The sequence below is a fragment of the Phascolarctos cinereus genome, unplaced genomic scaffold (assembly GCF_003287225.1).
Source record: "Phascolarctos cinereus isolate Bilbo 61053 unplaced genomic scaffold, phaCin_HiC Scaffold_5;HRSCAF=322, whole genome shotgun sequence".
Classification (NCBI taxonomy): Eukaryota; Metazoa; Chordata; class Mammalia; order Diprotodontia; family Phascolarctidae; genus Phascolarctos; species Phascolarctos cinereus.
In genome coordinates, this window is record NW_027555958.1 from 272,067,603 (window position 1) to 272,093,591 (window position 25,989).

Consider the following 25,989-nt stretch of genomic DNA (forward strand, 5'->3'; position numbering starts at 1 on the left):
CGCTCCCGCCCCGCCCCGAACACTCTCATTGGACGAGTGTTTCTCTCTTCCGACCGCTAATTGGCCCCCACCACCGACCATCGTGGTGGGGTGACCAATCGGCGAGCTTCTCGTTTTTCTTCGGTAGAACGTCTCCTCTCACTCCTCAATCCCCGGAAGCTCCCGTTCCCGAGATTCCAGTGTCTTCGCCGCGATCTGTCGCCGTCGGTCTGTCTGTCGGTCAACTCTCTCCGTGACGTGCGCGCTCCTGTGGAAACAGCCCAAGGCGGAAGCGGAAGCCGGGGGGCGCGCCTGCTCCGAGTTGGGCAGCGTCAGTGGCTGCGGGGTTGGGTCTGAGGTCGCCATGGGGAGAGGTAGCGGCACTTCGAGCGTCTCCTAGGTAACGTGCCCCCTACGGACAGCCTTCCCCCACCCCCCTCGCGTCCAGCGCCGATCTGGGGCCGGCGCGGCCTGCCTCGTACAGTCTGGGGGGCCTCGCGCCCCGGCTCCTCTTCCAGCCTTCTTCGACCCCGGGGCGCTGAGTCAGTCGGGCCCCTGGGGGGAGGTGGAGAGACCAGAGGGTGGGGTCACGCGTGGGGTGGGGGCGGCCCTACCCTTCTCCCTCCCTTGGCGTTCTCTACCATCCCCACACCCACCCCTACCCACTGCTGGTCTCTGCCCTCCGCCTGTCTTCCCCCTTTCCCATGGGCTGGTGCCCGGGGTGCTGGAGGGGGCGGCGGCGTCAGTGCCGCCAGGCATTGTTGGGGATTGGTATGGGGGGACTGAGGACCCCTCGTTTTCTGTCGTCTCCTCTTGCAGGGACCTTAGCCTCTTCTCTAATTTTCCTCCTCTGGAATTTGGTTAAGGCTTGTATACACCCTTTAGGATCAGTTTCACATGGGTAGCTTTAAAGCATCAATTATTGTTAGGAGTCTTGTGAGAATTAATTGCCAGAAACTTAGGAAAATGTGGCTATAAGTGGTCACTCAAAGAAGGAAGTACTAGCATTGATGAATAAGCGATTCTGCACCCTGCCTCTTAGGTAGTTTGCACCTGTCCCTCAGGAAAAATAGCCCCCTTACTTAAAGAACTAGCATCTGACAGGTTGGACAGGTCGGACCTCGAGTCAGAATTCCTTCATCGGAAGGGTTGGTGACTAAGTCAGATACGAAGAATATTGTTTCACAGGAAAATATAGTTTGCACTAGAGGTCTAGATTCTGATGAAATTCTTAGTTCTGGTCCTCTCAAGCAGTGGAACCAGTTTTCTTCCTGGGATCTGCCAGGGCTCTCTAGTGCCGCCATCTTCAGAAAACAAAATAACCTTTTTAGTCTGAGCTCTCCCTAACCTTTGCATAACAGACTGGGAGTACACTCCCAGGAAACCTTCTGACTTCTCACCTAAATGGAGAAGGGAGAGAGGTATTTCCTCTCTTTGAATAAGAGGAATTCAACTTAGCCCATTTGCTTTATAATTTAGGAGCACACAATCTTAAGTTTTCAGGTGCAAGAATGGGCTGTGTAGGCATATTTGTGTATGTTTTCTTAGAGAATGGCTCAGCTCTGATAAAGTAAAAAAACAAACATTGGATTTGGAGAGTTAGAGGACCTGGGTTCAGTAGTTCTGCTACTACCTGTGTGACCTTGGGCAAGTTACCTAACCTCTCTGGGCCTCAGTTTCCTCATCTGTTAAAAATGAAGTGGTTGGACTATATAATATTTGAGCTCAAAATAACCTAGCTCAAAGATTTTGTTCCTGTGATCCTAGTAAACAATGTAGTGTCTCCTGCTTAGACAGAATTAGAGGTCTTTTTTTGGGTAGAGTTAATTGCTTCTAACCAACAGCCACATGACAGAGTTATTTCTTTTGTTTTGCATACCATTTTAGGGGAGATTATGCACCTTTCTTAGAATTCACATATATAAGCTAAATTGTATCAAGAAAACAGTGGAGGGGCTAGCAAGTTACGTGAACCATTTAAAGGGATTCTGCTTTTAGGTGGCTGACCAACATTTTCCTTCTTTCAAAATGTACCTTGCGTGTTAACTACCTAGTCAATACTGAAAATGAGAAAGGTTTATTATATTACCTTATGTATCCTCAGAAAAAATGATACTCTCCTAATAGAAATATTAGGTTATAAATCACATAATGTGAGATTAATGTCTGTGCCATTCGCAAAGACTAGATTAAACAATCAGGAATTTGTGATATCATTTCTTATGGTCTTAAGACCACTTATGTTCTAATTGAGTAAATTAGACAATAGCCCAAAGGTTTAAGATGACTAAATTATCTTCCTTGAGCAAATTATTTCCTTACTCTTTGTACATTTTTTTTCTCTGTGAAACGGGGAATAATACTTTCTCTTTTTTTAGGACTGTTGTAAGATTTGGGCCTTTGTTGAAGTTGTTAAAAATTATTAAAATAAGGCAGAATGAATTTTCTGATTTTGTGACTAGCTTTAGTTGAGGTAAATGATCTGGCACTTGATTAGGTTCCAGTAAATTAGAGTGAATTCATTTAATGGGTGCATTTTTTCCTTGCAGACAAAGCTACCAGTCAGCTCCTGCTAGAGACAGATTGGGAGTCTATCCTTCAGATCTGTGACATGATCCGTCAGGGAGATACTCAGTAAGTGAGCAATGTTTACTTTCATTATAGATATTTCTTTTCTAAATTTCATTGTTTTTTAGGGTACTGCTTCTTAGCATGATGCCTGCTAGTCTAGGCTGGCACAGGTAGCCTGTCCCAGTCCAAGGTTCTGTAATCTTCTGACTAAATTGGAACTGACCTGTTATAAATCTAGGACCCTGCATCCAGATCTTTCTCTATGAAGCTCTGTATAATATACTATCTTCTGAGATGTTTGCCCTTCATCTGAAGAATCAGGGGCTTTGATCATAAAAGATATAAAATTTTGATTGCAAAAATTAGAGAGCTTTTGCACATACTCAAAAAATAATTGGTACTAGATTAAAAACAGAAACTAGAATAAAAATGAAAGAGGAAAAAATGTTTATATTAAACATCACTGATAATCCTGACATCTAAGCACTAGTCAGTTGACACAAATATATAAGACCAGGAGTCATTCCCCAGTCAAAGTATGTGAAAGAGTGAAACAATATTTTGTTAAGTACTTACTGTATTCCAAGAACTATGGTAAGGGTTAAGGATAAATATTTTTAAAAATAGAGACAAAGTCCCTGCCTTCAAGGTGCTTACATTCTAATAGAGGATGACAACTATTATTTTGAGGAAGTGAAAGTTGGAAGTGGGGGGCAGATGGTGAGATAGTGTGGGGGGTTAGCTTAACGGGCTATGAATATGAAACCAAGACATGCCCCAGTGTATAGAGCCAGCATGTAGAAAAAGTGGCAGTGAGTGCAATGAGTGGATTAACTTCCCCAGGGATTGGGCCATGTGTTCTGAATGACCTAGTCCAGGTCTCAGGTCCAGTGTGAGGGTCTTGTTCTAGGTGGGGCAGTGGCAGGCAGATGGTGAGATGACTTAAATGGTTGGCTGCATAGGATATGAAATTAAAGCTCAAACAATTTTCAAAAGAAAAATTGCACTCTTCAACATTCACAAAATCATTACAGAGAAATGCAAATTAAAACATCTCTGAGGTCTTGTGTCATATCTGATAAATTGATAGAGATGAAAAGGGAAATAGTCCATGTTGGAGGACTGTGGGAAGAAGTGTGAATACAGCCATTCTGGAAAATGATTTGGAATTATTCAAGGATACTGTTGATGCAGAAATTCTGTTACTGGACATATACCCCAAGGAGGTCAAAGACTGAGAGATCCAATATGTACCAAAATACTTACAGTAGCAACACTTTTTTGTAATAGCATAGAACCAGATACAAGGCGAGTGCCCGTTCATTGGACAATAGTGGAACAAATTATGGTATTTGAATATATGAATATAATGCATTATTATGCACTAAAAATGACAAACGTTAATTAAGTGTCTGCTGTGTACCAAGTACTGTGCTAGGTGCTGGGGATACAAGGCAAAAGTGAAACAACCTCTGCCCGCAAGGAGCTTACATTAGTGGGGAGGGCAACATGTACGTATAGAAGTATATATAGAATCATCAAAGGTAGTTTAGGGAGGAATGCCAGTAGCAGCTGGGGAATTGGGAGAGGTTTCATGTAGAGGTGGCCCTTGAGCTGAATCTTGAAAGAAGGAAGGGATTTCTGCCAAGTGTATCTGAGGAGAGAGTACATTCCAGGCATGGTGGATGGCCAGTGCATTATCTTAGAAATGGGAGAAGGAGGGTCATGTGGAAAACAGCAGGAAGCCTAGTTTGGCTAGATTGGTTAATGAAGCTGGCAAGATAGGTTGGGCCAGGTTGTAAAGGGCTTTAAATGCCAAACAGAAGAGTTAATATTTAATCCTAAAGGTGATAGGGAGCCACTAGAATTTGTTGAGGGGGGTAGTAACAGTATAAGACCTGCACGTATGCAAGATCAGCTTTGTGGAGAATGTTTTCGAGTAGGGCAAAGACTTGGGTCTGTGAGACTAATTAGGGGTCTTTTGCAATACTCCAGGTAAGAGGTGATGAGAGCCTGAATTTAGATGGTGACTGTGTGAATAATGAGCAAGGCACAGTTTGGAGAGGTGTTGTTGAGACAGAAACAGCAAGATTTGATAGCTGATGCTATATGTAGGGTGAGAGATAGTGAGGAGTTGAGATTTCAAACATGAGAGCCTGGAATGAGGTTGCTGCCCTTGAAAGAAATAAGGAAGCTCAGAAGAGGAATGAGTTTTGTTTGAGCATAGTCAGTTTGAGATGCCTGTGGACATCCCATTGAGGATGTCCAAAAAGCAGTTGATGATGAAGGGCTGGCCCTCTGGAGAGTGACTGTAGCTAGATGGATAAATTTGGGAGTCATCTTCATTGAGATGATGATTAAACCCTTGGGAACTGGAAGTCACCAAGTAAGTGCAGAGAAAGAAGAGAAGAGGGCCCCAGTGCAGTATACCAACACTTAGGAAGCATGAAATAAATGAATCAGTGAAAGAGACTAAAGGACCAATTAGGAGAAGCAGGAATGAGTAGTATCGTAAAAACCCAGGGAAGAAAAAGTATTCGGGAGGAGAAGGTGAGGCCCTCGTGTCAGTTGAAACAGACAAGCTAAGGCAGGTTGTACACTTAAGAGGCCATTTGGTAACTTTGGAGAGAACAGTTTCATTTCAGTGACAACAGAAGCCAAGTGGCAAAGGGCTGAGGAGTGACTAAGAGCAGAAGTGAAGGCAGTGGGTGTAGATGGCTTTTTCGAAGAGAAAGATGAGAAATTCTGAGCAGAATAGGGAAACTTACGAACTGGAGCAGAGGGAAATGAGCAGAACCAGAAGAGCAACGCGCACAACTACCACAGCCCTACAGCTCACTTTCTGTCTCCACAGAGGCTCTTCCAGACCTCTTCATCCTTCCTCACATCTCCTAGGGCTTCCTCTCCCCCTACTCTCTCAGCTGAGAACCTTGCCTCATATTTTATGGAAAAAATTGATTGGCTTTACTCCTTACCAAGGCTAACCCCTCTCTACCTGTACAAATGATCTCATTCCATTCCATTTCCTCCAAAAGATTACCTCCTCTGTTATCCCTCTTGTTTCACTTATTTTCAATCTTCCTTCTCTACTGGTTTGTTTCTGTTGCCTACAAACATGCCCATGTCTCCCCCATTCTGAAAATACCCTCACTTGACCCTTCTTTTATCCCTACTTTCGTCCTATATCTTTTCTGCCCTTTGTAGCTAAACTCTTCAAAAAAGCTGTCTACAAGAGGTGCCTCCATTTTTTCTCCTCTCACTATTTTCTTAACCCCTTACAGTCCAGCTTCGGACCTTTTCATTCCGTTCTCTCCAAAGTTACTAATGATCTCTTAGTTCCCCCAAATCAGTGGCCTTCTGTCAATCCTCATTCTCCTTGACCTCTTTGCAGCCTTCAACAAGTTGATCACTCTCTCTTCCTTTGATACTCTCTTACATCCTGCCATGCACTCTTCAATTCAGTGACACTGGTCTCTTGACTATTCCATGAACAAGACACTGTCTCTCAGGATATTTTCTCTGGCTGTCCCCTAGGTTGGGAATGTTCTCCCTCCTCAACTCAGCCTACTGACATCCCTGGCTTGCTTTCTTTTCTTTTTCTAAATTAATTAATTTTGATTTATCAACAATCACTTCCATAAGCTTTTGAGTTTTAAATTTTTGTCCCCCTCCCTCCCCAGCTCCCTCCCCAAGATGGCATGCAATCTGATATAGGCTATACATGTGCATTCCTGTTAAGCATATTTTCACATCAATGATATTGTAAGTAAAAATTAGAACCAATAGGAGGAACCACCAGAAAGAGGAAAACAAAACAACAGAAGAAAAAAATCAGCAAATAGTATGCTTCGATCTACATTCAAACGCCATAGTTCTTTCTTTGGTTGTGGATAGCATTTTCCATCACGAGGCCTCTGGAGATGTCTTAGATCCTTGCATGGCTGCGAAGGGTTAAGTTTATCAACATTAGTCATCACACAATGTGGGTGTTACTGTGTACAATGTTCTCTGGTTCTGCTCATTTCACTCAGCATCAGTCCATACAAGTCTTTCCAGGTTTTTCTGAAGTCTGCTTGTTCATCTTTTCTTATCATCCCTGGCTTTCTTAAAATCCCATCTTCCATTGGAAGCCTTTCCCCACCCCTTTTAATTCCAGTGCCTGCTCTCTGTTAATTATTTCCTATTTATCATATAAATAGCTTTCTTTGTATATATTTGTTTGCTTGTTGTCTCCCCATTGGAGCATAAGCTCCTTCAGGGCAGGGACTGTCTTTTGCCTCTTTTTGTATACCCAGTGCTTAGCATAAATGTTTATTGATTGATTGACTACAATAAAGTAAAAAAAAGTACACACACACACACACACACACACACACACACACACACAAAATATGTGGAAGCTGGATTCCTTCTAATCTTAATAACCAATTTTGGTCCCAGAAAATGGATAATGAAACATGCACAGGGGACTATAGGGACAGAATATTACATACATTTTCAGATACAGTGCCTGTTTTTGTTATTTTTGCTTAGCTTTCTTTGTTTCAAAGGAAGTCCAGCTCTGGAGCTGGGCAAGGAGTTGTCAGTTATATCCAGAAATGACTTATAAAAACAAAGACACCAGTACAATTTTTATTTTTTAATAGTATTTCATTTTCTGCAGTTTTATGCAAAGACAATTTTCAGTACTTAAATTTTGAAAGATTTTGCATTCAAACTTTTCTCCCTCCTTCCCTCCCTTCCCCACTCCCCAAGACGACAAACAATCTGATATTGGCTCTACATGTGCAATTATGCAGTACAATTTATTTTAAAATAATCTCAGGCTTTGTTGTGCTGGTACAGTTAAAACCTTGGGACAGTTACAAATATAATTCTTCTGATTTTTATTAGCACTGGTGAAAACTATGTAGTTGCTGAATTCTTTGCTACTGTATAAGAACCAGGTAGATAAATGTGCCTAGGCTTGTGTTGGTTTCTTTCTTTTTCATTCCTGTCCTGCTTACTTAATGCCCTTTCCTTTCAGAGCAAAATATGCAGTAAGTTCCATCAAGAAAAAAGTCAATGACAAGAATCCACATGTGGCCCTCTATGCCTTAGAGGTAATTAGCAACCACTATATCCCAGTGAGGTCTGGCCTAGGCTTTCACCACTTAACAGGGTTTCTCCCTATCTTTTGGAAGGCATAGAGATGAGGAAAGCCCTACATCTGCTTCATTGTCTCTGAGAGGCACCCAGCAGAGAGCAGTTTTCTGTTGAGCACTGAAATAAGCAGGAAAGAGGAGTTCGGATTCTTAGCAATGCCACTTACTTTGTGACCTGCAGGGAGGGGGAATTATTTTCCTATCTTGTTTTCTCCAGATGTAAATAACAGACCTGTTTCTAGTAATAAATAGCTATGAGATGATTCATATGGGTTTTCTTGCTAGTACTATAGGGAATCAGTGGGAGCTCTTGCAGACATTGTATGGCCACCTAATCCAAAGGAATAAAATTACTATTTTGGCCTCTCACAGACCTAAGGAGAGAGGACTGGTAGGAGTTTGCCTTTTAAGCCACTGGGCCTGTAGGGGAGGAATGTTGTAGTTTTTGTCTTAATGAAATATTTCCTTCCCATTTTTTGGGCTTCTTTCCCATGACAGGTTATGGAATCTGTTGTCAAGAACTGTGGTCAGACAGTTCATGATGAGGTAGCCAACAAACAGACAATGGAAGAGCTAAAAGAGCTGCTCAAGGTAAGAGCTTCCTTGAGAAATATTTGTAAAATGGATGCTCTGCTGGCAAGAACCAAAGAGGGTTCCCTTTTTCAGATAGTCCAGTAATTTTTACATTATCTCTCCTGGATCTATTTTCCAGGTCAGTTGTTTTTCCAGTGAGGTATTTCACATTGTTTTCTAATTTTTCATTCTTTTGGATTTGTTTTACAGTGTCTTGATTTCTCAAAGTCACTAGCTTCCAATTATTCGATTCTATTTTTTTTTTAAGGCAACTGGGGTTAAATGACTTGCCCAGGGTCACACAGCTAGTAAGTGTCAAGTGTTTGGTCTGAGGCCAAATTTGAACTCGGGTCCTCTTGACTTCAGGGCCGGTGCTCTATCCCCTGTGCCAGCTAGCTGCTCCTCTGTTCTAATTTTTAAGGAAGTATTTTCTTCAGTAAGCTTTTGGGACTTCCTTTTCCATTTGGCCAGTTTTTGTTTTTAGGGCATTCTTCTTCTTATTGGCTTTTTGGACCTCTTTTGCCATTTGGGTTAGGCTATTTTTTAAGGTGTTATTTTCTTCAGTATGTTTTTGGGTCTCCTTTGTCAAACTGTTGACTTGTTTTTCATGATTTTCTTGCATCACTCTCATTTCTCTTCCCAGTTTTTCCTCTACTTCTCTTACTTGCTTCTCAAAATCCTTTTTTGAGCTCTTCCAAGGCCTGGGACTGATTCATACTTTTTTTGGAGGCTTTGGATGTAGGAGCTTTGACTTTGTTGTCTTCTTCTGGTTGTATGTTTTGATCTTCTTTGTCACCAAAGTAAGATAATACAGTCTGACTCTTTTTGCGCTGCTTGCTCATGATCCCAGCCAATTACTTGAGTTTTAAACTCTTTGTTAAGGTAAGAGTCTGCTTCCAATGTGGAGAATGTACTGTCACAAGCTTCGGGAGTTTGTACGGCTCTTTTCAGAGATACTTGTAGGGACCTGTAAATTTTCAGTTCTTCCAAGGTGGTATGATAAGGGGCAGGTGTTTACTTCTTTCCTGGTCTGTGCTCTGATCTATGAGTGACCACAAGCACTCTTTTCTGTCTTGGAACTGTGAGGAGGATTTCATCTTCACTGCCACTACAAGCTCCACCACGCCAGCGCTACTCTTCACGCCAGGACCGCCACTCAGAACTGTGACCCAGATCCAAGCATGGGCAAAGCAAGAGATTCCTGCCTCAGCACTGGCAAAGAGATCCCTGCAATCCCTCTCTGATCAGCCACTGATTCCCCCTTAGTCTGTGAACTGGAAACTCAGGAAGCAACTGTCACCCCAGGCCGCGCTTGGGAACTGGGACTGCTAGCTTCTCTCTCACTGCAGAAACACTTTTCCCACTGACCTTCTAAGTTGTCTTTGGTGTTCGTGGGTTGAGAGGTCTGGAATCTGCCACAGTTGCCTGTGATTTAGTCCCCCTGAGGCCTGTTCCAGGTTCGCTGTGGCCTGTCCGCCCATGCCAAACTGTGCTCTTCTCCCTACCCGGTGCAATATACTTCTCTGATCAACCATCCAGGTTGTCTTGGGCTGGAAGTTCGTTTCACTCTGACTCTTTGTGGATTCTGCTGCTGTAGAATTTGTTTAGAGCCATTTTTTATAGGTATTTGGAGGGGTTTGGGGGAGAGCTCAAGCAGGTTACTGCTTTCACTCTGCCATCTTGACTCCACCCTTGGGGGTTCCCTTTTTTAAGTCTTTATGGCTAAGTTTCTAGCAGGCTAACCTGATAGTTATTCTTTGTAGTCAGGTGCTCTGCTTTTGATGATAATTACTGTCCAAGTTGGAGGAGAGAAGGAAGAATGTTGGACATTGTGCATACACAATGACCTAGGTAATCTGTGTGCTCTTTGCGGTACAACCCACTTTTTGTGACTGATTCACAACCCCCAACCTAGAGCTGGGCACCAACTGACTATTTCAAGCAAGTAAACTGGTGGCTGCTGAACTCTGCTTCAGTTCAATTAACATTAATGAGTGCCTGTTGTTTACAAGGCACTTGGGTCACAAAGACAAAAATGGAGTCGTTTTGGGGAGTTTATGGTCTCTGGGAGAGAAACTACATTACACAGAAGAATCCATTCAAAGTAATTCCAGGAGGGAGAGGCTACCAGTAATTGGGTATGAAAAAAGGCCATATGTATGTAGGGAGTGACACTTAAGCTCTCCTTTGGAAGAAGCCAAGTATTTTTTTTTTGTCAGTGTTGGTGAGGAAGAAGTGCATTGCAGGCCTGGGGGACCATCTGTGCAGAACCAGGGAGATGGGAGATGGCTTGTGTAGGGAATAGCTGCATATAAAATAAGACAGGAAAAGTAGAGGAGTTCCTAACAAACTTTTAAACAATATTTTGATATTTGTATTTTGGCATAATTGGTTTCTTTTGTAACCATATGTATTTTATGCCTTTAAGAACATTCTGGTAAGGAGTCCACGACACAAAAAAGGTTAAAAGTCCCGGTCCTAGAGGCAACGGAAAGACACTAAAGACTTTTTCATTAGATTACATAATCATATGTGTGTTTTAGGACTCTCAGTTTAGTGGCTGTGTAGAGGGTGGATAGGAGAGGGGAGACACCTGCAGCAGGGAGACTAGTTAGGCACCCATTGCCCAGACCTGAGCCTTTGCTACCTACCTTTGTGATTACAGACTTAGAGTGATAATGCTTTGGGCATTTTTGCTGTTATCAGGTTCTGATTTGGCTTAAGGAACTGAAGGAATTATTTACTTGACTCTTCCAGCTAATTGTCTGTGTATTCCATTTGCATCATGATTTGTCACTAAGCTGGTATGTTACTTAGTAAGTTTGTGTATAGAGGGTTTTCTTACTGAAATACGAGTTTGAGAGACTGAAGCCCAGATTGAGGTTTCTTGTGGTCCCTCTTTGAAACCTTTCCCCTCTGCTTCTTCACTGCTTCAGAACTTACAGTTACAGGCATCTCCTTGATAGATATATAGACTGAAGATTTGGCTGTTCTGTGACCTGGTTGAAATTGGAGCTCTCAGCACTTGGCACTTGCTCTGTTTCCTGGGAGAGTTTCCAGAACAGCTGGTCATGTGGTATGCATTAATGATGCCAGGATCAGCTGATGATGGCAAAACCTCTGTCTAAGACTGGCTGGGACTAGAGGGAAGTAGAAGAAAGCACTGCTAAGCTAAGTTGTCTGCAGCTTCCTAAGCACCCAGGCTCTGGAAGGTTGTTGATCCTCTTTCCTTGTGGCTGGAAGCTCGACCTTGGAGGTTCAGAGTTTCACTGATGCAAAACTTGGTGGGGTTGGAGAACTGTGTGTTAGAAATCTGAAGTGGTGAAAGACTGGTGATGCTGATGAATTGAGGGAAATCTTAGTGGCTGGGCAGGGTCCCATAGGAAGTTTCGTGATTGACTTTAATGACTATGAGTGCTGAGATCTGAAGAATTGAAGCAATTTGGGAATTGTCCTACTGTTTGAGTAGGATTTGGTTACTTGCTTCCTTTTTATATATTCATAAGACAAGTCCTCAGGGGAGTGCTTAAAACAGCTGGACATTTCCTGTGGTAACTGTCTATCCCACATTTCTTGGCTATGTAGGAAATCTCCCTTCCCCTTTCCTCATTTGTAGAGTCCCGTTCCTTTAGAGTATTAGATTTCTCATCTGTTTCCCTACCCTGAAGCTCCTTTCCCTGGCATGCTTCATCTCCAATTGGTTTTACTGATCTCTGCCTCCTCTTTTCTCTGCAGAGGCAAGTGGAAGTAAATGTCCGTAACAAAATCCTCTACCTGATCCAGGCTTGGGCTCATGCATTCCGAAATGAGCCCAAGTATAAGGTAGTGCAGGACACCTACCAGATCATGAAGGTGGAAGGTAAATTATGGCAGGAGATGTGTGAAGATTTAGATTAGAGGTTTTAAATTTGGGAGGATTCAGAGAGGTGAGGGTACATTCTAGGTTAAGGCCACTAGGAGGAGGAGGAAGTTTGGGAATTAACATGATATGTTTGTGGGGAGGGTTGCACAGTGAAAGCAAAGGAGGATCTATGTTAGGGAGTAGTGGGAAATTGGGTAGGGAGGGCCAGTTTATGAAAGGCCTTGAATTTAGGTGGAGTTCAAATGTCATATGGTAATTGAGGCTCTGTTGTAAGTCTGATTCACTGTCAGTTTTGATATGACAGTTGTGATAGGAAAAATAGTCTGGTAGCGATTTGCAGGATGAATTGAAGGAGTGAGACCCTGGAAGATGGAAGAACAAGTTTATTATAAGGAGAAGGAAGGGAATAAGCATCTTATAAAGTGCCTGCGGTGTGCCAAGCGCTGGGCTTAGCACTTTTACAAATATTCTCTCATTTGATCCTCACATCAACCCTTTGAGGTGGGTACTATTATTTCCCCAATTTACAGTTGAGGAAACTGAGGCAAACAGAGGTTAAATGACTTGCTCAGGGTTACAAATGTACGTGAGTATATAAAGCTGAATTTGAACTCAAGTTCCTGACCCCAGGCCCAGGGCTCTACTTACCATACCACTTATTATAAAATAGATAACTTCAGAAACCCAATTAAAGCCCATAGAAAATTCTTTGGGTGTCTATGTCATACATAGCTTCTGGAATGTAAGAGAGTAGGTGAACTAATTAGGAAAAGCTTATCCTTGCATGCTAAAGAGCATGGGAAGAGCAGGGAAAGAAGAAGGGACCCCTAGCACCCTCTCGGTATGATCATGCCAGAGGTCGATTGGGCAATGACTTGCTATAGGTCACATATAATATAGTAGGTCAGATAGCAAACCTAGGACTTATCATTCTAGCCTTTGCTTCACTACCACTGAAGTATTTTTTTGGTGTGCGCAAGATATATATTCTCATTTCTACAGGTCATGTTTTCCCAGAATTCAAGGAGAGTGATGCTATGTTTGCTGCAGAAAGGGTGAGTTCTCAGATCTAGGACTTGAGCTGAATTGAGGAGAGAAGTGTTGACTCTTGAAACTGGGGTGTGGGATGGGGAGGTGGGGTGCTGTGTGTTTCTTAACAGTATTATGTGCGTGGTATTTCCTTCAAAGATTTAAATTTCTAATCATGCAGAAGTTGTGGCCAACTCATAGAACATGCAGCTGTTTATGATTATTATTAATTAACATTAAGAATTATGATTGGATACCATACCGAATCTATGGTGCTTATGAAATTGCAGCTAGTGATAGTGTGTGGTCTAGACCCTAAATTAAAATTTATTCAGAGCCTTAAGATGTCTTGAATTTCCAATCCTTGCAAAAAGAAGGGATCCCTTGGAGTTGGGATCCTTTTTTTTCCCCTGTGAAACATAATCCTTTAGGCCTCAGTGACTCTGCCTTTCTTTTAGGCTGCTGGTTTTAGTTGACAGGAGTAAACAGTCCCTTTGCTCACTTAAACTACCACTTCTTCCTACACTCCGAATTTTCCATGCATTCTTTCCTAGCTTTATTGGGAGTTCAGAGTTTTCACCCAGTGCGGTTGTTTCAGGACTAGATGCTGAATTTAGCAGAGTAGGAAGAGGGATGGGGCTGTCTGTTTTGTCACTCATGAAATATCTGATTCTGTCTCTTTCCCAGGCTCCTGATTGGGTTGATGCTGAAGAATGTCACAGATGCAGAGTGCAATTTGGGGTGATGACACGTAAGGTAAGTATGTTCTTAGCTGAGGGAGATGGCTCATTTGTGCTTTTGTGTTGGGTAAGATGGGGAGTAAAACACATTTCTGGTGTCCCTCTCACCTCTTATTTGCAGCATCACTGCCGGGCGTGTGGACAAATCTTTTGTGGGAAATGTTCCTCTAAGTACTCTACCATTCCCAAGTTTGGCATTGAAAAGGAAGTACGCGTGTGTGAGCCTTGCTATGAACTGCTGAACAAGTAAGTTCCCCTTGTTCCCATGTGTCATCTTTTCATGGATTCCTTCCTTCATTAAGCTGTAATGGCTCTGTCTTGGAGAGTCGGTGTTTGCCTAGAACTTGGTTTTCGTGTACAACAAAATTGTAGAATATTAGCTTGGAAGATACCTTAGACGTTACCTAGTTTTAATCCAACCTCCTCATTTTATAGGTGGGAAACTGAGAATAGAGAGATTGTCACTTGCTTGAGAGAGATGTTTTCATTTTGGCTCTTAGGAACTCCCTGTAACTCAGGAAGGAATTGGCTATATTCACTGTAGTTGAGCAACATGAGGCAAGACTTAGATCAAGGTAGTGGGGTATAGTAGAAAGAGCACTAAACTGGAAGTTAGGAGACTTGGATGTTTTTCCATTCTGCTACTAATTGTGGTGATGCTGATGAATTGCAGGAAATCTTAGTGGCTGGGCAGGGTCTCATAGAGAGTTTAATGATCTACTCTAATGACTGTGAGTGCTATTAATATGACCTGGAACACATTACCCTTTCTCTTCCTGTTTCCTCATCAACAATCACTGTAACAACTACCTAAGTGCAAAATGAGAGGGTTAGACTTGATCTCTAAGGTCTAGATTTTATGATCCTTTACCTCAAATTGTTTTTTAAATCTACAGGTAACAGGTATTTAAAAAAAATTTTCTTTTTTGTTTTTGGCTAGGCAGTGGGGTTAAATGACTTGCCCAGGGTCACACAGCTAGTAAGTGTTATGTGTCTGAGGTCAGATTTGAACTCAAGTTCTCCTAAATCCAGGGCCACTGCTGTGTCCACTGCGCCACCTAGCTGCCCCATATTTTTAAAAATTATTAATCTGTCCCACAATGCCACTAACACCCACCTACCTTTAACTGAACAAATTTTTTAAATAGAAAAGAAAAAGAAATCCCCCAATACACATCTGTCTAGTCTGGCAAAACAAATTCCCACACTGGTCACATCCAAAAATGCATTTCTTATTCTGTATATTAGTCCATCATTTCTGACATGAGGTGAGAAGCGTTCTTTATTAGTTGACTGGAAGCATGATTGGCTATTTAGGTGACAAGCATTCTCAAGTCTGTGAAAATTGTTTTGTTCTTATTCTGCTCACTTAATTCTGTATTTCTTCACACAAGTCTTTTTGATAACCACTTTTTCCCTAATTTTTTACAGCACAAAAATATTCCATTATATTCATATAACAAAGTTTGTTCAACTGTTCCCTAATTGAGTACCCTGATCAAATTTACAGTTTTTTACCACCACAAAAAGAGCTACCATGAATATTTTTATCATCTTTCTTTGATCTCTTTGTTGTATTTGCCTAGCAGTAGTATAGCTGGGTCAAAGTGCATGCACTCTGTAGTAATTTTTGTGCATAGTTCCAAATTGCTTTCCAGAAGGCTGGACCGATTTATAGCTCTACCAACTGTGTATCAATGTACCTGTTTTCCTGTAGCTCTTCCAATCTTTTTTTTTTCCCCTCAACTTTGTTAATGTGATGGGTATGGTACAGCACTTAGCACCACTGCCTGCCACATTAGGTGCTTAACAATTGATTATGGGGTTAGCTAGGTGGCACAGTGGATAGAGCACTGGCCCTGAAGTCAGGAGAACCTGAGTTCAAATCTGGCCTCAGACCAAACACTTGACACTTACTAGCTGTGTGACCCTGGGCAAGTCACTTAACCCCAATTGCCTAAAAAAAAACAAAAAAATGATTATGGATTGACTGATTCTGAAATGGAACTTCAATTGCTTAATTGTCTGTTGTCTAATTATTAGTGTTTTGGAGCATTTTTTTCATATGGCTGTAGATAGCTTTGCCATGTAGGGCTTCTTAAACTTTTTCCACTCACAACTCCTTTAGTGATTCTTCGTGACCTCAGCCCATAGTTTAAGAAGCGCTACACTAGAGCATTGTCATTCATTTCTCTGATTTTTAGTGACTTAGATGAATTTTTCATATGATTGTTGATAGCCTTGATTTCTTCCTTAGCAAACTGCCTATTCATATCCATTGACCAGTTTTTTGGGGGGGAATGATTCTTAATTGGCTAGAGTTGAATCAGGTCCTTATTTTGAAAATGAGATCTTTAGCAAAGGATTTTTTTCCCAGTTATTTCTTTAGCTTCTAATTTTTACTACGTTAGATTTTTTTGTGTGTGCAAAAACTTTTTAATTTTATATAATCAGCATTGTCCATTTAACTTGAATAATACTCTATTACTTGTTTAGTCATGAACTTTTTCCTTCCCATTGGATATGAAAGGTCATTTCCTCCTTCCTCCTCTAATATATGATGGCTTTATATTTCAGTCATATATCCATTTGGAGCTTATATTTATTTTGCCAGGCTGTCATCCAGGCTTTTTTTAAATTATTTTTATAAATAATTTATTTTGAATTATCAACAATCACTTTCATAAGCTTTTGAGTTTTAAATTTTTCACTCTCTCCCTAAGATGGCACAATCTGATATAGGCTATATGTATACATTCCTATTAAACATATTTTAATATTAGTGATGTTGTAAGGAAGAATTAGAACCAATACGAGAAACCACCAGAAAGAGGAAACAAAACACAATAGAAGAAAAAAAATAGCAAATAGTATGCTTCCATCTGCATTCAAACTCCATAGTTCTTTCTTTGGATGTGGATAGCATTTTCCATCTTGAAGCCTTTGGAGATGTCTTAGATCCTTGCATTGCCGAGAAGGGCTAAGTCTGTCAATGTTAGTCATTGCACAGCATGGCTGTTATGTTCTCCTGGTTCTGCTCACTTCACTCAGCATCAGTCCATACAGGTCTTTCCAGGTTTTTCTGAAGTCCTCCTGCTCATCATTTTTTTTTTCTCATCATTTCTTATAGCACAATAGTATTCCATTACATTCATATACTACAACTTCTTCAGCCATCCTCCAGTTGACGAGCATCCCCTCAATTTCCAATTCTTTTCCACCACAAAAAGAGCTGCTATAAATATTACATGTGGGTCCTTTTCCCATTTTTATGATCTCTTTGGGATACAGCCCTAGAAGTGCTATTGCTGGATCAAAGGGTATGCACATTTTTGTAGCCCTTTGGGCATAGTTCCAAATTGCTCTCCAGTATGGTTGGATCATTTCACAGCTCCACCAGCAATGCATTAGTGTTCCAATTTTCCCACATCTTCTCCAACATTTATCATTTTCCTGTTTTGTCATGTTGGCCAGTCTGATGGGTGTGATGTGGTACCTCAGAGTTGTTTTGATTTGCATTTCTCTAATCAATAGTGATTTAGAGCATTTTTTCATATAACTATAGATGGCTTTAATTTCTTCATCTGAGAACTGCCTGAAGAACCCAATTGTTTTAATGATTACTGCTTCATAGTTTGAAATCTGGTACTGATACCTCAAATTGTTAAAATAATTGAAATAAAAATACTTTGAAAAGTTAACTCTCACATAGTGACAGCAAATCCCCTTTTTTGAGTTTTAGACTTGAGAATACTTGTACTTTGTTCCTTCAGGGTTATTGTAACAAATAAGATAATGCATACAAAATCATGTGAATAGAGGTAAAATGCTACATATAAAATGCTCCAAAACACTAATAATTGGAGAACAGAAAATTAAGCAGTTGTGGTTCCACTTCAGAATATGTAAGGTATGCCACACAAAGAAGTGTGACTATAAAGTAGTGAGACCAATTGTGGAGTCTGTTTCACACCTTTCTGATTTTATCTAATATAACTGGAAAACCCCTAGGAAATACATTGTTGGGGATTTGGTTTTACAGGTAACCCCATCTTAGGAGTTAGGGAATTGCTACTTTGAAGAGTGTCATGTGGTTTTTATCGCTCGGTAACCTTTTGTGCTATTTTCCATGTAGGAAAGCTGAAGGTAAAGCTAGCTCCACAACAGAGCTGCCTCCAGAGTACCTGACCAGCCCCCTCTCCCAGCAGTCTCAGGTATGAAGGTTCCCCAGGGGTAGCCTGTCCCCGCAGCCTGGACTTGGGAAGCAACAGAGTTTCCTCCTTTCTCCCCGTCACTTCCTCCGCTTTCCCAGGGGTCTGGTATGGTTTGTCTTCCCTGGATGTTAGCCTCTTACCTAGCTCTCCCTGTGCTTAGTTGCCTCCCAAGAGGGACGAGACAGCCCTGCAAGAGGAAGAAGAGCTGCAGCTGGCTATCGCTCTGTCACAGTCAGAGGCCGAGGAGAAGGAGAGGATGGTGAGTGGGCCGGCAGGGGCTCCCTAGAGTCAGGACCCTGCTTTAACACAGAAAAGAGGAGGTGTTGTTAATCCAGCCCCTGCCTAACAGAGTCCTCAGGTTTTTACTTGATATGTCAGCATGGGGTGAAAAGCATTCACTTGATCAGAGGTGTTAGGCTGAAAGAAGGAATTGTCCACTTGCACTATGTTTCCTGATTACTCTTTCCCAAAAAACTATGCTTTCCACTCTATTTCAGAGGCAAAAGACAACATATACCATGTATCCAAAGGCAGAGCCCACACCTGTGACCTCATCTGCTCCCCCTGCTAGTACCTTGTATTCTTCTCCTGTGGTAAGGTCCCCTTTGTATAACCAGACCCACTTGAAACTTTTGTTTTAGAGTCAGGAGGGTGGCATATCTTATTTTATTTACATTTTCAAGGTGAAGTTGCCTTCTTCCTTAAAGAACTATCTCCAAAAGGACAGACATTGAGTACGAGTCATTTCAAAGCCGCCAAGTATGCCCAGGCTCTCATCCTTACTGAACCTGATTGCTCTTTTTTGTCCTTCATAGGAATCAGGATTTTAGATTTGGAAGGCACCTTAGAGATTTAGTCCACTATGACGTGAAGGATATTATATTAGGATTCATGGGTAGATGCAAAGAAGAAGAAGCCATGGTTCCTACCCTTAAGTTTTCCACAGTTTAGTAGAAGACATAAGAAATGCACACAAATATTACAAGTCAGATAAGTACCATAAGATGGAGTATGAGTGAAAAGGAAGAGAACATTGCTTCTAGCTGGGATAAGTGAGAGTGGGAATCCAAGAAGGTTTCATGAAGATGATGTTTTATCTGGATCTTGAAGGATATATAAGATTCCAGCCAGCAGAGATGGTCAAGAGGATATTCTAGGCAGAGGAATGTCATGAACATATGCAAGGCTGCGATGAGAAGGTGTAATGTCTGTTCAGGGGATGAAATGTTGTTCCATTTGACCATAATGTGGAGTGCTTGAAGAACCTAGCTGGGGAAAAGACTGTGATGGAGAAAAGGTGGGAGCTGTGAGCTTTGAATGCTGACTACTGGGACTTTGGGCATTATTCAGTGTCAGCTCTTGGAGATTTTTGAGCAAAGGAGGTCAGAGCTGTGATTCAGCTAAATAATCTGTAATTCACTGTTTGAATCTGTCACCTTGTTAAGAAGTCTCCCTAGGGATCTGTGGGTGTGAATGAGGGAGCAGGAGGAGAAGTGTATGCTAAGTCCTGGGCTTTCCCTCTGTGCCACCTGTGGTGGGCTTCCATCTGTTCTCAGTCTGCTTCCACTGTGGGTGTTTAATGATGATGGCGTGCCTGTTGTCTTTGTAGGGAGTGACTGTCTCAGAATATCCTCTTTTTATCCCCAGAACTCATCTGCCCCCTTGGCTGAGGATATTGACCCTGAGGTAGGGGCTTGACTACTTGTTCTGTATTGTCTCTCCTCCTTTTTCTTGGCCCAGAGAAGTAACTTTTTCCTTCTGTTCCTTCTTGCAGCTTGCTCGGTACCTCAACCGGAACTACTGGGAGAAGAAGCAAGAAGAAGTTCAGAAGAGCCCCACGCCGTCAGCCCCTGCTCCTCTGGCTGACTCTGCTCCCCAGCCTACAGAAGGACATGCCACCCCAGTAAACATGCTAGAGGTAGCAGGGTGGCCCCAGCAGCTTGTCCACATGTCCTGACCTTGGGGGAGGGTTTGGGGGAAAGATTGAAGGTGACAGGCCCCGACTGAACCTCTGGTCTCTTCCAGACTTCCCTCCCGGAAACAGACTCTCAGCCCATAACTCCCTCCGGTGGCCCCTTTAGTGAGGTAAGCTGTTGCTTGGCCCAGCCTATAGGCTTACTAATGTTGTCCATCTCAGCAAGCAGTCCTCAAGGGGCTGGCCAGTCTGGTCTCAGGCACCCTGGAAAATAGCCTCTGAGGCTAACAAGCAGGAGTGAAGTGCTCTGTGAGGGGAATGCCCTGACTAATCCACCATGGCCTCCCTCTGATCAGGACTGAGCTGATTCCAGTCCTACGAGTGTGATCTAGGTCACTTAGTGACCCTGCATTTCTAACTGGATGCCAGAAATGTTAACCCCAAGAGACTGAGGGAGGTGGGTCTGGTGTGAAAGGTGAGCCAGTGGTTAGAGTAGATCCAAAACGGCACTTATGGACTGAAGGCCCTAGAATTAGCTTGAGCCTGCCCTGGACACTGGATGAGCCCCAGTGTCCAGAATGTGTCTAGAGCCACCCCAAGGGAAGTGGAATGTTAGTTCCTGGGCATTGACAAATGCCATGACAGTCACAACCTGGCATCCTGGGTTTGTTAGACATCAGGGCAAGAACTGGGGCCTTGTAGAGATAGAAGAGGCCTTCTGCTTCCCATGCGGTGGGGAGAAGAAAGGATTTATCACAAAGTCTTAAGAGGAATTGGCTTCCCTCTAGTGTTACAGTGCTCTGAAGGCCTATTAGATAGAATGGTCCCTTGCCCTGGGAAGTCTGAGACTGATAAGTCTTAGCTTAGGGGCTGTAGGTGGTACTTGGTAATCTCCTACGCTTTGTCTCCAGCAGCAGTACCAGAATGGGGAGTCCGAGGAGAACCATGAGCAGTTCCTGAAGGCTCTACAAAACGCTGTCACCACCTTTGTCAACCGCATGAAGAGCAACCATATGAGGGGACGGAGCATCACCAATGACTCGGCTGTTCTCTCCCTCTTCCAGTCTATTAATAACATGCATCCTCAGCTGCTGGAGCTGCTCAACCAGCTGGATGAGCGAAGGTGTACGTGATTTCTGGTCTCTCTTGGGCTCCATTCCAACCATACCCCACTACTCACTGTGACCTAACACCCCAGTATTCATATTATCGGACATTGTGGAATTCCTTTTTGTTGGAAGTCATATCTAGTGGTCTTTTCCATTTTACTTGTTCAGTCTCATAGAGATTGATAAGTTTATTTCCTAATGCCATGTCAGCTATAACTAGCACAGGTCAAATGGGGTTTTGCTTTAGGGATAGTAACATAGGGCAGCTCAGCCTCCACCACTCCTAGGGTCGTGTCTGGTATACCTCTCTAGTTTCCCTTCCCAACCTCCATGGGAGCAAGGGCTGGGAGACTGGGTTAGATTGTCACCGTACTTTTTCTTCCTCAAAACAACAACCAGTGTTGCCATAGATGAAGAATATCCAGTTAACACATCACGTGTAAGTTAAGAAATTAGTTATTCTTCAGGCCCAGTGCTCAATTAGTCAACAAGTATTTATTACATGTACTCTAGGGCAGTATATTCTACTAGGTACCATGGTGCATACAAAGTGGCCAGAGAAACAGGCCTTGTGACCAGGAGCTTATTGCCTCTTGGGTTGGATGCTGCCTCTTCAGCAGAGGCCTCACATGAAGGCTTAGCACCACAGAGCCTGTTGTCCAGTGACTAGCAAGGTCAGCCTGTACTTTATGGAAAGGGTGGAGAGGAGCAGTACCTGCCAGGTGTTGGCTGTGCCTTTCTTCTCTTGATTGTGATCTTAGTGACAGCATAGAGAAAGTCAGTCCAGACCCATGCCTATACATTGCTCGAGATGAGAACTCTTCCAGCACCTTGAAGGATAGAGTCGCACTTGTGTAGGGGGCATTCACATAGAGGGGAGTTCATACTTTTTGCCTCTCCCCCCACAGTGTATTATGAGGGACTCCAAGATAAGCTGGCCCAGATCCGAGATGCCCGGGGAGCACTCAATGCCCTCCGAGAGGAGCACAGGGAGAAACTGCGGCGGGCAGCTGAAGAGGCAGAGCGTCAGCGCCAGATCCAGTTGGCCCAGAAACTGGAAATCATGAGGCAGAAGAAGCAGGTGAGCAAGGCCTGTTTCCCTAACAAGAATGTTCAGATGGAGAAGGCCAGTCCTTTCTAAAACTTGGGTGTGTTTAGCTTAAAGAAAAGACAGCTTGTTACAGGCATGAGAGCCCTTCCCTTCCCATAGTTAGTTACCGTGTAGAAGAAGCAATGGCCACATTCTGCTTTGCCCTGAAGTCTCAGGACTGGGAGCAGGAAGGGCTCCCTGCAGAAGCTGCCTGAATTCTGCAGAAGCAGGATGAGCTCCTTCAGGAGGGATACCCCCGCAGGAATTTGATGAAAAACTCTGCTACACCGTAGTAATTATGCTGTATGACCTGAATGTTGTAGAGGGGCATCTTCAGGTAGGCACCCAGGTGTAGTCAGGCTTTCAGTCAAAGCCCTTTGGTCCCTTTCAACATCTGGATTCCATGATTTGGAAACTAGACATGCCCTCTTGTGTTGCTAAGGATGAGGACATTGGGGTCTACTACTGTTCCTTGCTTCCTGAACTGTAAGAGTAGGAGTCACAGCTTGCATTCATATAGCGGGTTTACAAGGTACTTTCCTAAAAAAAACCCCTCTGAGGTAGATCCTGTATTTTCCCCATTTCATTGATGAGGAAACTGAAGCTCAGACATGTTAAATGACTTGTGTAAGGTTTCACAACCTATGAGTGTCTGAGTCAAAATTCAAACCTGGATCTTCTGATTCTAAGTGTTCTTACCACTAATAGTTCCCTGCAGGTCATCAGTGTTTGTGCTGTGACTCCTAATTCCTAGGGAAGATACTGATAGGGTGTCTTGTCAATCCTGCCCTTCCCCTCTAGGAATACCTAGAGATGCAAAGGCAGTTGGCCATTCAGCGCCTACAGGAGCAGGAAAAGGAGCGGCAGATGCGCCTGGAACAGCAGAAGCAGACAATTCAGATGCGAGCACAGATGCCAGCTTTCTCTTTGCCTTATGCCCAGGTATCTGTTTACTTGCTCATCCTGTCTCCAATCAGACATTTTCTGCTAAGCCTCCTATCTCTAGTAACCTCTTATTTTTCCTTTTACCAGCTACAGGCCATGCCTCCAGCAGGTGGGGTGATATACCAGCCTTCTGGCCCTACAAATTTCCCTGGTACCTTTAGCCCAGCAGGCTCAGTGGAGGGTTCCCCTATGCACACAGTATATATGAACCAGCCAGCACAGGCAGGCAGTGGACCCTACCCTAGCATGCCAGTGGCTGGCACAGGTAATAGATTGGGCATCACAGGGTAATTAGGCTGCTGATCCTAACCAGGAAAGCTAAACTTGGAAAAACTCCATTTTTTTTCCTGCCACAGATCCTAATATGGTGAGCGCCTACATGTACCAGGCAGGGACAGGTGGTGGACAGGCAGCTCAGCAAGGGCAGCCTGTGCCCACAACAAATCCAGCCTATTCTTCCTACCAGCCAACCCCTACACAAGGCTATCAGGTAAGGAGGTAGAAGATAACTATCCAACAAACAAAAAGTTTAGCTCTTGTTTTATTGTTAGAAGAGTCAGGGCTGCCATCTCATTAGTTCTGAGTTTCCGGGGAGGGAGTGGCGGGGGAGGTGCGGGGGGAGAGGGGAGGGTGAGTGAGTGAGAGAAAGAAACACATTGATGACGGGGAAACTTGCTTCACTTCATCTTCCCTTTGCAGAATGTCGCCTCTCAGGCCCCACAGAGCCTCCCACCATTTCTCAGCCTCCACAGTCCAGTACAATGGGCTATATGGGGAACCAGTCTGTCTCCATGGGATATCAGCCATACAGCATGCAGGTGAGAAGAGGTTAACTGAGAATAGAGGTTGTGGGTTATAGTTTAGGAAGAGGTACTTCACAGTATTCAGAGGAGAGCGAGGACTGAAATAGGTAAAAACACCTGAAGGGACTAGGAAGGGGGATCATTTCAGTGACTGAGGGATGTTTGTACCTCTGTGCTTCATGGGCCATTAGTTTTTATAGAAACTCCATTGGAGTAAGTTAAGCACAGGTGGAACATCTTTTTCCATCTGATCCCTCTTTTCCTACCATCTAACATTTTCCTCTTCCCATTTTTGATTCTGCCTGATCACATATTTCAAAATTTAAAGCATCTTATTCATTAATGCAGCTACTCTCCCTCCACTGAGATAGTTGAGTGCACTTTGTAGATGGTATTTGAGCACTGTGGTGGTCAAAAAATTCATCTTGAAGAGCCTCTTCAAACATAGCTAGGCTCGTGCTCAGGTGACAAGAGGTACAGTCCATTTTCCCTGGGCCCATACTTGAAGCCCTTCTAGTCCTCAAGACCTTGGTAATGTATTGGGGTAAGATACTTCCACATCATTCAGCTAGTTTTTTAAGGTTGGTATTTCCTTTGCTCATCCCTAGAATCTTATGACTACCCTCCCTGGCCAGGATCCAGCAATGCCACCCCAGCAACCCTACCTCTCAGGACAGCAGCCTATGTACCAGCAGGTAAGTCTTTTCCACAGATCTTTTCCCTCATTGTTGGCTTCTTGACCTCAGTACCTCATTGGATTTTGGGGTACAGATAAAGAAGAGTATTCAGGCTGTCAAGTGATAACGGAGCCAGTGTGCTCTCAAATCTGTCAGCAGTGGGGTTTGGGCTGGGCACAGGTAAGAACTTAAAGGCTTTTCATCAGACAAGTAAATGTCCTAGACCTCCAGAATTTTATGAAGCTGTATACTAGTGGGCAAAAGAGGACTGACTAAATTGTGCTTCATCAGTAAACAGTCCGGTAACAAACATCCGGTTTTCTTCCCTCCAGTTGGCACCTCCAGGAGGCCCGTTGCAGCAGCCAGCACCGCCGGTGCCTCAGCAGCCCCCATCACAGGGCCAGGCAGCCCCAGGAAGTGGAGAGGCCCAGCTCATCTCCTTTGACTGATCTTTGGGGAGGGCGGTAGGGTTGGGGGATCACCATACCAGTATGACACTATGGTTCATCAGAAATGACTTCTGTACTTAACTAGCCATTATTCTGTCACCTCATTCTTTGCCTGTTGCTGTGTAGTCCTTTCTCTGTATAGGATGGGAGAGGGGGAATTTCAGGAATGAAGATGGAATTGTCATGTTCAGTCATGGTTTCTGAACATCTCCCTTTCACCAAAGCCACCTCCCTTTCTGTCTTCCTGCAGTTTCTTAATTTCCTAGGCCCCCATCACCATTATTCATCTCATTGGTGCCATGTTTCTGGAAACTGACTCCTTTTCCTAGGCCTGGCCTCTGTGAAAGGAGAGGGGTTGGGGTTAGGAGCAGTAGAAGCATCTTCTAGGTGAATTCTGGCCCTGATAATCCCCCATGAGAGAAGGAAAGAGATGTGTTTGAGCCCTTTAGGGGATTGGGTTGGAATGTGGTTTCTTCTCCACCTTCAAATGCAGCCTGAATTCTCTCTTACTTTGTCCGACTGTTGAGTGTATCCCCACCTGCTGTGGAGACCATAAAGGAACGTGTATGGAGCTATATAGTATACACCAAAGCTGGCTCCCTTCTCAGAGACGCTGGCTCCCAGGAGTCACGGGCCCCTTTCCATAGGACCTGGCCAAAGGTTGGGGGGGGGTATACACCCCTGCTTCTAAGCACTCATCTCTCATACTTAGTGTCTTTAGTAAACTGACTGGAAACAATAATAAAATGCATTTTAAAGGTGTGAATGAGTGCGGCATTTTTCCAATAGTTGAAAGAGGGGCTGTTTTTTCCAATTCTTATAATTGGCCTCTTTGTTAGAGGGCAGGTTGAAGTACTGAATGCTGGAGGGCACCTTCCTCATCCTCTGG

At 43.3% G+C, this 25,989-nt stretch overlaps 1 protein-coding gene across 1 annotated transcript; it reads left to right on the forward strand.

The window, feature by feature from the left end:
• The first annotated feature begins 168 nt into the window (after positions 1-168).
• Positions 169-25,862, forward strand: HGS (hepatocyte growth factor-regulated tyrosine kinase substrate). The gene is given in 24 exon segments (XM_021000843.2): positions 169-359; positions 362-379; positions 2,529-2,613; positions 7,577-7,652; positions 8,193-8,285; positions 12,003-12,126; positions 13,132-13,184; positions 13,846-13,914; positions 14,020-14,144; positions 18,034-18,112; positions 18,273-18,371; positions 18,610-18,705; positions 19,760-19,798; positions 19,887-20,030; positions 20,138-20,197; positions 20,939-21,152; positions 22,045-22,217; positions 23,028-23,168; positions 23,259-23,436; positions 23,528-23,661; positions 23,871-23,901; positions 23,904-23,989; positions 24,583-24,669; positions 24,984-25,862. Coding segments are annotated over 24 exon segments (2,337 nt in total). The 5' UTR covers positions 169-343; the 3' UTR covers positions 25,101-25,862.
• Positions 25,863-25,989: the final 127 nt, after the last annotated feature.